This window comes from Esox lucius, chromosome 12 (genome assembly GCF_011004845.1).
Source record: "Esox lucius isolate fEsoLuc1 chromosome 12, fEsoLuc1.pri, whole genome shotgun sequence".
Taxonomy (NCBI): domain Eukaryota; kingdom Metazoa; phylum Chordata; class Actinopteri; order Esociformes; family Esocidae; genus Esox; species Esox lucius.
In genome coordinates, this window is record NC_047580.1 from 8,051,247 (window position 1) to 8,063,495 (window position 12,249).

A 12,249-nucleotide genomic window follows, 5' to 3' on the forward strand; every position below is an offset into this window, starting at 1 on the left:
AGAATCAAGCTCATCACATCATGAAAGGTATATCTGTCAGTCAGCAGAGTCCAGCAGGAAGCTTGCAGACAGAAAAAGAGAGAAAAGGAGGTCTAACGACCGGTTCTCAGACTGACTTCCGCCTTGGCTCCACCAGTGAAGCCCATCTGTTAGAGATTACAATCATAAGCTCAAAGGTCTTCAAAACAGATTCCTGAAACAAAGTCAAATTATGGACCTCACATCTAACACCGCAATGTACGGTGCTATCGAATGTCACAGGGAATGAAGGGACGTTTCCAGCCTCACTCTCTATTAGAAGTCAAATGAAAGGTTAAAGTAAGGCTTGCAGAGTCTGCTCCCCGTGACCCCCCCCCCGCCTCTGGGTGGCTTTTACCATCACCACAATCACATAGGGCTAAGAGCGCTCATTAAAGCAGTCGTTAGCCGTCCTCATGGGGGGGCAACTCCAGCTACATCAAAAGGACACAAACCTTAAGTCCATCTTAATAGCCCGGACCGTTAAGGGCAGAGGTCAACACAGTCTGGCAATCGTCCAGCAACACAACTCTGGCCGCTGAGAGACATTGGGGCGTGATTCTCAGAGTGTTTTCAGAACTGCACTCCATTAAAGGATAAAGGCTGCTTTGGGGGAGTGTGTGTGTGTGTGTGTGTGTGTGGTTATGTATGTGTGCATGCCCTAGCTACAAATTATCTTTGACTATTGCCAGAGATTTATACTCTGGTCTGAATGCAAATCATCCTTGCGTAGACATTAATCTAAAGGGGGGATTTCATTAAGGGTTTTCGCCAGAGAGATGGAGTTCAGGCACTCGTAAATTTAGCTCGGCACACTGATTGTTCAGCAGATCGCTGGGTGAATGAGTGTTTGCCGGCAGCCACAGGAAGTAGCTGTCTCTATCATGCCATTATTTCCTGCTGAGGGGTCCCCAAACACATGCTAAAACGGTTAAGGCCAGGGAGGATTTGGGTGGGAAATTATCATGAACTTGCCAACTGGAAGGCTTCAATTGAGTTTGTTTAGAGGGCAAGGCATAATGATAGCGGAGACTTCATTGGTTTGGCAACAAATTACAGTCTTGTTTTTTTTTTTTTTCTGCCATATACCGTGTGGAAAAATAAGTACACCCTTAAATTCCAACCACATTAATTGATAAAGGGAACCCAATTTAAAAAAGCTTTTGAAACCATTTATGGAATTAAAACTACACAAACCATTTATGTAATTAAAATAGAAATGCAATTCCGTGGTGGGGAATAAATACACCCCTAGCATCAATAGTTTGTGTAGTTTTGGTCTTTTTGAGAGTAGAAACTTCTTACTTCCTGACCTCCCATGTAGGCCAACTTTGTGCAGTCTCTTTCTGACAGTTGACTGATGCACTTCAACACTGATTGTCTCAAGAGAGGCCTGTAGATCCCTTAATGATACCCTGATGTCCTATTAGCGACTTCTATTAGCATCTTTCCGTCAGATCCTGGTCTGAATTTGGTGGAACAACCTGTCCTACGTAGATTGCCAGTGGTCTGAAAATCAGGCAGTGGAGTGACATACTTCTAATGTCCTGGAAATGGCTTTGGTTGCAGAATAATTATGGGAAATCAGGTTTATTATTATTAACATATATTAATCATAATAATATAATAGTACTACACTACATAGAACTGAAGAAAATGTTTGTGTCTAGGCACCTCATATTAAAACAGAATCAAATTGGTGATGTAAATAATGTTGGTTAACTCGTTAGTATATGGGTAACTCAATAAGTAATAATAAAAGGGGTGGGGCCTCCCAGCTCAGCTGTGTCATTACGACAAGGGGTGTGACAATATTAAATGTGAAAAAGGGGCACCTAAGGGGGAAAAAAGGTTGGGAATAGGATCTTTAATTACCGTCGTCATACACACATGGTGTTAACAAGACTGCATGAGACCTTTATCATGAATGCACTAGTTCTAAGCCAAGAAAGCCAGGGGCAATTTAGAATGACTAACCAAATCTTAACCGAACATGCTGTTTTCATAACATAGCCAACTCATTTTTCACTTAATTTTAGCTAATTAAAATGATTAACATTTTTCAAATGTTTTTTTTATTTTTTTTATACGGAGCGAAGTATATATGCAGACATTTCTAATGTTCATATTTGAACACTTAACCTCTTGATTTATTGGATAATTAAGCTCACATCCATTCTTTATAAAAACATGATTATTCACTGTGCAATAGACCCTATCAATCTTTCCCCCATAGAAGACATTTAATTTCAGTAGAAACTAAAAGAAAAAAAATCTGTGTAAGAACTTTTTCAATCTATAGTACAATTTCCTGATTCTAAGTCAAAGTGGTAGAATAAGCCTGTTCTGGCAATGATCCTTAACTTACTGTTCACTACTGCTTACCAACATCAGAGGCCTGATTCTCTCCCAGCCCGTCCATCAGCTCTGACTGATGTCCACATGAGTTCCATTACCACATTGCTACAGAGGACAGCTTTGGACATAACCATGATTTGTCACACTGTCCATCAATACCTCATCAGGCAAGAATGCTTTTAAATGTTTGTTTACTTGAGGCTTCGTTTTATGCTATATACAAAATGGCCACCTGACAGGAGGCCACCCAACGTGCTGCTAGAGGCCAACTGCTGGCGTTGCACGTACACACAATTTAATACAAATACAAACAACCACACATGCACACATGCGCACATACATACATAGGTGGTAACTCATTGAACAAACAGCAGAATGTAGTATGCAGCAACCTTGGGACAGGAGTTTGAATTCCGGTTGCTGCATATATAATGAATAGGGTGTCATTTGAAGCACATCCCAATGGCAAATCCCAGTGGGATGAACAATGACCATGGACATGCTCCTCTTACACTAGTCAAAAACTTTCCAGAATAACACGGTCTAATAATCCAAGTGCTCCGATTCACATCACTCAGGAGGACACATCTGAATAAATGTTTTACACCTTCCAGAAGCTCCAATAAAATATAAATTATTCTTGGTGACATTACTTCTTCAACGTCTTGCGGTCAGAGAAACTATTTCTGCAAAGATCAGGTCAGCATCCCAAATATTGTTTACAGAATATAGGCCAACCAGGAAGGAGAATTGGCCAGAATGCTAAATCAGTCTGCAGATGCATCTGGCTAGATAAGAAATTAAAGTGCTTGCAAGCAACATTCTTCCCAGGGCCGAGAGGTCCCATTGGGATCAGAGAAAAGCCCCTATGATTAAACCTCCTGCAGTTTTTTAATGCATCATGCAATAAAAAGACTGCATCGGGCCAGAAAATAACACACTACGCATACGGCCATTCTGCCCAATGACAGAACTTTAAGTGGTTTTGTTTCTTCAGATTACATTTGACTTTGGATAACTGGAGACTTTTTAAGCACGTAGCGGTGATGGTTACTGCCAGCTTGTGTTTCAGCATTCAAGTGAAACAGGATAAGACTAAGATAAACATGCTCTGGCTGAGAATTGCCATTACTGTCACAATATTACATAATGATACAAGGATCAGAAACATGTATATGTTGGCTCTGAGTGGAGCAGTGCCTTGTAGTACAGTAGCGTTGCTTAGGACAGGAGTTTGATTTCCGGTTGCTGTATACCACTGTGTTTTAAAAACATATTTAAACTCCAGGTAGCAGATAATGGACTATCAGGTAGTTATGTAGTTGGTGCTGTATATTGACTAATATGAATTGGGTTTTAACCACTGTAACATCAAGGTTAAAATTAAGAGACCACTGCAAATTGAATGCTTCCTCACTCAAAACTTTCCTTTTCAACTTTTTTGGAAAAGAAAGAAATAGGTGCAATTTTTTCCAGAGCTGTATATGAAATTGTTTACAAACCTGTCCCCCACCTAAGTTTTGGTAAGGCTGATCACAAATTTGCTCACGAGTTTGCTCCTCCCATCCTATAGACAACACTTAAAACAGGATAAACCGTTTTTTCAGACAGTTCAACATTGGAATGAGGGATCCATTATTGCCATACAGGACTGCTTTGAAACAACGAATAGTGAGATGTTCTGAAATGCAGCCAATGGAGACATTGACGAATACACAGACTCTGTCTCAGCATGTATCTCCAAGTGCATCAATGATGTTGTCCCGAGGGTCAGTGTGCAGATTTTCCCCAACCAAAAGTCCTGTGTTAATGGTAATGTCTGTGCTAAGCTCAGAGCACAGTCTTCTGCCAATAGCTCTGGGGCCCAGGAAGCTTTGAGGAGATCCAGAAACAACCTACGGAAGGCTATCAGAGATGGAAAACAAGACTAGAGGAATAAGTTGGAGTCTAACTCCCACAGCTCTGACCCCAGATGCATGTGGTGTGGACTGCAACACATCACAGACCACAAAGGGAGGAATAACATTGATTCTTGTCCCGTTGCCTCGCTCCCTGATGAGCTCAACACCTTCTATACACGGTTTGAGGAGACCAACACAATTCCTTCAGGGAGGCTTGTTGAGGACCAGGACGACTGCACTCTGTCCTTAACCACAGCTGACTTGAGGAGAGCTCTTAAAAAAAAGATAAACCTCAGAAGTCACCAGGTCCAGGTGGTATTCCATCACCTGCCTGAACTGCACTGACCTCCACCATCATTAAGTGCTTCGAGCAGCTGGTCAGAACTGACATCTGCTCCACCCTACCTGACACCTTGGACCCCTTTCAATTTGCATACCGCCCCAACAGATTTACAGATGACGCCATCACCCTGACAACACACACAGCTCTTGCCCAAGTGGAAAAAGGCAGCGCACAGGTGAGGATGCACAGGTTTCAACACTATTGTGCCCACCAAGCTTGTTCCTCAGCTCAGGAGCCTGGGACTTAACACCTTCCTTCATAATTGGATCCTGGACTTCCTTACAGGCAGACCCCACATGGTGAGAATGGGCAACCTCACCTCCTCTGCACTGACCCTGAGCACCGGAGGAAACCCTGATCACTGTGTGACAAAAGAGCGAGCGCGCATATGGAGGAATCAGTGTGGTTGACACGCAAAACTCGGCTACAGAGCTAAAAGACAATATTTATCAACAAATAACACTAAGTTTACTGAAAAGATAAGTCTAAAAAAAGCTAGTTAGCTAAGCTAGCCAGCTATATGCTATTTGCCTAACTCACGGTTTTCTGCACTCTCAACCGCCTTATATCACAGCTGAACTTTACGTAATGTTTTGTGGCCAAATAATTTTACTGTAGGTAACACTGAATAAATATATTCCATCTCCCCTTGAATTAGTTAACTTATCTACTTGCTAACGGTAGACTATGCTGTATATATCATGTCATTCTGACAGACTGGACCCCACCACACTATACTGCTTTGATTGATGATCGTAAACAACAAACTTGTGAAGGAGCGTGTGAATTACGTAAACATTTCTTTTTTAAATGTCATGTTATACGTAAAAATTCAAGATTGGAATTCTAATAGTATTTAGAAAAATAATATTCAAGTCCATATTTCAATAAATAAATGTGGGGCCAATTTGAATATACACACACAAGTACTCAAACAGTTAATTATTTTAGGATATTCAACTATCCGTCCCCAACCCCTAGTGGCCACACACAACTCGACACCATCCTTAAATTTGTGGATGACACAACCATCCCGGGTCTCATCAACAATGATGAGACTGCTTACAGAGAGGAGGTAAAGACCCTGGCTACATGGTGCCAGGACCACCACTTCTCTCTTAACGTCTACAAGACTAAGGAGATGATCGTGGACTTCAGGAAGCAGCAGGGGGGACATACATGTCAATGGAGCTGAAGTGGACAGAGTCTCCCAATTCAAGTTTCTCTGTGTGTTCATCATAGGTAACCTCACTTGGTCCGGGCAAGCAAACTAGGCAGGGAAAACTGCCCAAAAACAACTATACTTCCTGAGGAGACTCAAGAAGTGTGGCATGTCTGTAAAAATATCACCAACTTCTACAGGAGCACCACTGAAAGTATCCCTCTCAGGCTGCATTACTGCCTGGTATGAAAGCTGCACCACTACAGACTGCAAGTCCCTCCAGAGCGTGGTAAGGTCTGCGGATCGGCTGCCATCTCCCCTCCGTACAAGGCATCTACCAAACACGATGCCAGTGGAAAGCACAGAATATCATCAAAGACCACAGTCACCCAGGCTCGGGTCTGTTCACACTGCTGCCATGTGGTACACGCTACCGGAACATTGGGGCACGCACCTCCAGACTCACAAACCAGCAACACTAATGCATGATTATACTGATCACACATCAACATTCCAGTTGCTCTGATGTTTTTTCAGGTACATTCAATGTACACTAGAATATTCCTTTGCATGTACCATTCATAAGCATTTTACACTGATATGTATCAATAACATTCAATACTTCTGCCCATATAGTTCATATTCACCATCCTACTCTTTCTAAAATTGCTGCTAGCTTACAATGTTATGTGTACTGCTAGTTTAGAGTACTCTTAATTGCTGCTAGTTTACAGTGTTATGTATATTATTGCTTTATATTTTCTGCTCTATTTTTGCTTTATATATTTTTCTTAATTATTACTACGTTGATGTCAGGTGCCATGTCATAAGAATTTCATAGTGCAGGATGACACTCTGTTATTCGGTGCATTTGACAAATAAACTTGAAACTTAAAGAGCAGTCCATGAGCGCAGACAACAAGATCTGGAAAGATTCTGTATGGAAGAATGATCTAAGATCCTTTCCAGTGTGTTCTCTAATCTCATTAAGAATAATAACGAAAGAGGTTCAGTGCTGCTATCTAGCAAGCGGATGGTGCACATAGTATTGAAGACAAGGCTGGACATTTGTCAGAATCATTCTGTTGGATAATTCAAAGAAACTCTGTGAGTTGTAGACATCATTAACACTCTGACATGTGAACCAACACTAGCCTATCGTATAAGCCTGTTCCTCTCTTTGGCTTCGCCAAGCTAGTTAACCATATCAGTTAATTATCTAAACTACAGATGTAAGGAATTTAAAGTACATTGATGGCCTTTATTGATCCATTTGAGGTGATGTCTGTTACATTAGCGGTCAAAGGCATTCATCTTGCAGGATCTGGGTTCTAAAAACAATTATATTTCAGAATTCTACAATTTATAAAAAAATATTATATTTTACACACACTAGCTCAAAAGTGAACCTTGACAAATTATCAAGTAGATTATGAGGGCTTGTAGAGGCAGGCAAAATAGGCTCAGATGAAAAGGGATATGGCTGTTAGGTGTGACTTGCCATGAGGAAGTAAGCAATGGGGAAGCAGGAGTGTATGTGTATGAATAAACACGGCCTTGGTGGTAACAAGATATATTTTTATTATTTTGAAGAGATAAAACCGTTATAGAACATCACGGGTGAGACGTGAGCATTTTTCAAAGAAATTGATTTCTACTGGCACAAGTTTTTAACAACTGAATGATATACATTACTGTACTGTACTTCGGTCTGTCATTCAGAGGCCTCATAAACATCCTTGAGAAGATGGCCTTGTTCTTTACAAACGCTGACTAAATGGAAACTGCATATAGACAGCACAAACACTCAGACAACAGAGAGCTGACCAGGCAGGCTGTTTAGGAAACATTAAGAAGAGCAGGAGCCACAGATCATCGGACTCCTCTCAAAATGGATAACTGCTCCCTCCAACTTTGCAACTTCGAACAACAGAGTGTGTGGTGTGTGTAAGAGTAACAAAGAACGGGATGAAATGGATTTAGTGCGATTTAACCAGCTTTACTTTACCCTGATCCAGCTCTACTCCGGTAGGAAGCAGCTTGGGAATTCAAACATATACAGGCAGTTAAATCAGCTTAACCCCTTCCTGACCATCCTAACCTTGGGGCTTGTCTATAGGCTCATGTAGGACTGCAATAGGGTCTAAATCGACTGCAGGGTCAGTGGCTGCTAGAATGATTTCCAATATGTCGGCCCTCATCAACACTGCCCAGGGCTTCGTCTCACAGTACAAACACATTGGAAAATAAATCTGTTGACTTGGCAACGCCAGGCGTATTACCAGGTATCCATGTGAAGCTCTATCTACTGGTCTGTAATTTGAAAAAGAAAGGGTTTTGGGAAGAGACAGTGTGTCATGCTCAGAATTCAAGATGTGTGGAAACATAAAAACTGATGTCTCATCAGCTGACTAGCTGTATTTTCAACCTCACTATAAATAAACCCTAGGGGATAAAAATATCCCCAAGAGCCATAACAGCAGGCTAGAAATAGGCTAACTTTTAAGTTTCAAGTCATTGAGAACAGCTAAACCCAAGATAAGAGAGGTTCTGTAGCAGACTCATAAATGACACCAAAGGCTGATGATTCTCCAGTGACGGTGGTATGACGGAAGGCCCGTCCACACTCGCTTTATAAGTAGGCAGAAAGATATTTAGTATGCATTATAAAAATAAGGACAAAAAGCAGCACGAGAAAAACTGAACTACAAAATAAGATCCCAAATGTTACAGATTTCAGCCCATCTCCAGATCAGATGGGCAAATGATCAGTCTCCGTTTAAGTGCCAAAATACACACACCATTTAAATCATGTCGTCTCCTACTGAAATGACCTTTACAGAAACCAGGTAGTCCTGCACTTACAAGGAGGCTGCAAGATGTGAAATTGCTCACCACACTTGTGTCATTTAGGATTCAGTAACCGGGCATAAACGTCCTTTACATTAATAATCTCTGTCATATTTAATAAGGATCATAAAAGAGACACACACACCTTAGTAACCAGCATCACATAGCCTAGGTCTCCAGGGCATCTGTCAGTGCTATCACACAGTGTGTGGGGATGTCCAAGAAGGGAAGACGTAGAGTAGCCTTTTTCTAACATCAAATAATGTGGCCTTGTAGCAGATATTCATTGAAGGGCTAATGGTAGAAGGCAGAGAATATGCTAATCTCCAATGTTGTGCTGACCCTAAAGCAGAAGACATTTTCTACGAGTCATCCATTTCCATATTGATTACCTGCCACAAGCCTCATCATGACACAAAAATGCCCCCCCTCGGTAGACAAAGGTCTCTTGTGGTCAAAAGACCCAACTGACTGTGGTAAGTCTGTATCCTGTGAGGAAATGCTTCCATGGAGTGGACTTCAAACCCAGCACCGAGTTTTGGAGGGTAATCCTGACAACTTGCATTTCACTAATTGGTTATAATATAAATGACATGAGCCTGCCATGCCCTCTGCAGCCCACCATCCAATCCTAGCCAGAAGAGAGGCACCTAGAACACTCTCCGGTGACAAAAAAATTTAACATAACAGCTCTCATTCTTGGGTAGTACGTGGACAGTAGCCAGTTATATTACGGCTTGTCCTACTGTGTACTGTATGGCCTACTAGTGCTCAGTTATATCATCGTGTTCTAAGCCTCTTGGTGTGGCTGAAGTCTCAAAACTGTCTTGTTTACAACTTGGGAAACCTTTGGATACAAACCTTTAATATGGCCTATCATATATCTATTTAGGCTGTACAGGAAATAAGCCTATGCATTTCCAGAACTGATTTTTTTCAAAACTGCATTATGGCGTGCATTTATTAAGAGTGATTTGCTGTAATGTATACAGCAATAAGAGTAAGTACAGTTATTTCAATAATTTACAATATAATTATCAAGCTCAAGCCAGATTATTGCCAACTACTTAAGCTATGGAACGATTGTGCGTTATGTTAATGTCTTTCAATAGTGTACTGCTTTCAATTAACTCTTACTTTTCTTGGGTGACATCTTTTATGACACCAAACGTTGCATGGCAGTTGTCTTATATGAAGCAGCCTATATGTAGCCAGCTGGCACAAGAGATTACTGTACCATACCTAAACGCCTGGATCAACAGCTATGTTAGTCCATGGCCCACTACAATAAAGCTAATGTATTTGTCTGCCATTTTAGACAACTAGAGACTTGGAGAAGGACTTGACTGGCAGTGGTGTTGGTGAGGTCAGTGGGGGTGTAATGATGCCCCTGTTGACGGGTGTAGAGTGCAACCGTATTCAACTCATGTTGTGAAGGCTCGGATTACCTGACATGCTAACAAACATACCATTGTAACAATTTGTGTATAATGAAATCATTGTAGCCTTTAGACATACATGAAGGCATTCTAACTTGCAAAAAGTAACTGAAGTGTTAGTCAATACAAAATCTGTAATACTGCTGATTTGTTTGGTATAATTTTCTGGTGTTTTGTATTATCTTGTAAAAACGGATAAATATAACACTAATAGTGTGATATATACTAATAAATGTTAATTATTATTTCCTGATTTTATGGAAAATAAAACGATTTTTTTATCATTTTGATGGAAATGTATTTCAGGAATAATTTAATTAATTAATGGATTCAATAAATAACTCCTTTTGTGAAATTGACACAGGTTGAGCAATTTAAAATCAGAATACAACTTTGTAAACACAATAATAGTTTTCTTGGTATTGTTAAACACTATTACTGTGGCTACATCTTCAACAAACACAAATATTGCATCTAGCTTCTTCAATTGTTAGATATTTAAATAAAAAAATTAAGGAAATGCATTCTGCAGTAAAAACATTTCGGGGGAGGACCCCCAGACCCTCTTTAAAGTTTGTCCCGCCTAATATTAAAATTCACTGGGCAATAGCTTAGAGCAAATAAGCCTTACTTAAAATCGTGGTTGTTGTCGTGCGTTTAAGAGCGACTTGTCGCGTTTACAGTTATGAAACTACAGTAGTCCTTTAAATACACGGTCTAATAATCCAGCTAGAGCTGATTTACAGCCAATCACTCAAGATGTACAACAATTGTGTCATCTACCAACATCTTTCAATAGTGTAGTGTCATCAATAAACTCTTACTTTTCTTGGGTGATGTTTTCTTTTATGGCACCTAATGTTGCGAGGCTGTTGCCCTGTTGAAGCAGCCTACACGTAGCCAGGTGCCGCTGGTATTGGTCTTTCAAACAGGCGTTTTCCGAACACAATTCGGACACTTGCTGCTCCAGTTCCTCTATCCTATTTTTCTGCCTCTCCAGTAACTCCTGTTGGGTTTCGATTATGTTATTTAGCTCCTTCAGATATTCCGCAGCCCTAGTTGGGTTCTCGGTCGGGCTTTCCATCTCGCTCCGACTTGTGTTGACCCCCGATTTTCTTTTCAGAGACCGTCTTCAACCTGCGCGGTGGCTACGCGCCGTTAAATTCCAACCCGATATGCCTTTTGCGTCTCGCCATTGTTTTCATGTGCAGATGGAATGAGTGAAAATCAAGTGTGAGAATTGGTGTTCTTTGCGAAGCGCGTTCCAGCGTCTACGACATAACTGATTTCCCAAAACCACTCCAGTTAGAGAAGTACAAAAAACCTATGACTCTTCAAACGACGCCAACCCAGATGTCTTCTAGAATTCCTTTTAGTTTGCCCACTTATTCTAAACATTTAGCCAGCGAGCTGTCGGAAATAAATCGCACAGCCCACCTATCTGATTCCGAACCTCAGTAGAATGTCTCGCTATCTTCCTCTGGTCCACGTTGTACCCGTGACTTTTCGTAAACAGACGCTGTCAAGTAGGCGGGGTTTTGAAGTTTTATGAATCTGCATTTAGGCTACTGGCTGCAAAGCTGCTGCAGCTAGAGGCACAACCTTCTTGCAGTAAATCTGTCTGAAAAGGCTTTTACTGGCTTTCGGTGCCAGTGTGTAGGCCTATATATTTTGGACCCAGGGAACAACATAGTTGGGCTATGTCTTTTATCCCAGTGAGAAATGTACGTCTTCATTCCAGACTCCTGGTATTTTTTGGTTCAGAATGTGTTATACGACTTTTTCGATGGATGACCACTTAATATACAATAACATTTCCTGTAGCCTACTGGTTACGTAAAACAATATTTATGATAGTAAGGTTGTTCATCTGGATGTCTGCTGAAGTCCAACATAAAAACAAATTATTGCAAAGAAAACTGGGATTTGTTTTAAGCTATGTTCCAAACAAGTAAATTTGGACGGTCTGGACCAAACAAAATCTAAACTTAAGCTGTTTCACATGTTTAAAAGGTACTGCACATTACTGCACAGCACAGTAGACAGAACAGTTTATATTTATTCAATTCAGTATAAAGCATTAGCGAAATGTTGGATACAATACAGTGCATTTTACAGTGCCATACTTCATGTGTAGTACCACAGAGGTGTAGCCTAAAGTACATCCAAATGTGTTAC

The 12,249-nt window shown here is 40.8% G+C and overlaps 1 protein-coding gene across 4 annotated transcripts in view; it reads right to left on the bottom strand.

Moving 5' to 3' along the window:
• LOC105029144 (IQ motif and SEC7 domain-containing protein 1) overlaps positions 1 to 11,545 on the bottom strand; it is a 174,811-nt gene extending 163,266 nt beyond the window's left edge. For 2 of the 4 annotated variants that reach the window (XM_020051665.2, XM_013132419.3), the window contains exon 1: positions 10,896 to 11,543. In XM_020051665.2, the coding sequence (XP_019907224.2) occupies positions 10,896 to 11,155 (260 nt within the window). In that variant the 5' untranslated portion in view covers positions 11,156 to 11,543. Of the gene's footprint in view, positions 1 to 10,895 lie in introns of all 4 variants that reach the window. The other 2 variants (XM_013132417.3, XM_020051664.2) reach the window with 2 other exon arrangements.
• Between the last annotated feature and the right edge of the window lie 704 nt (positions 11,546 to 12,249).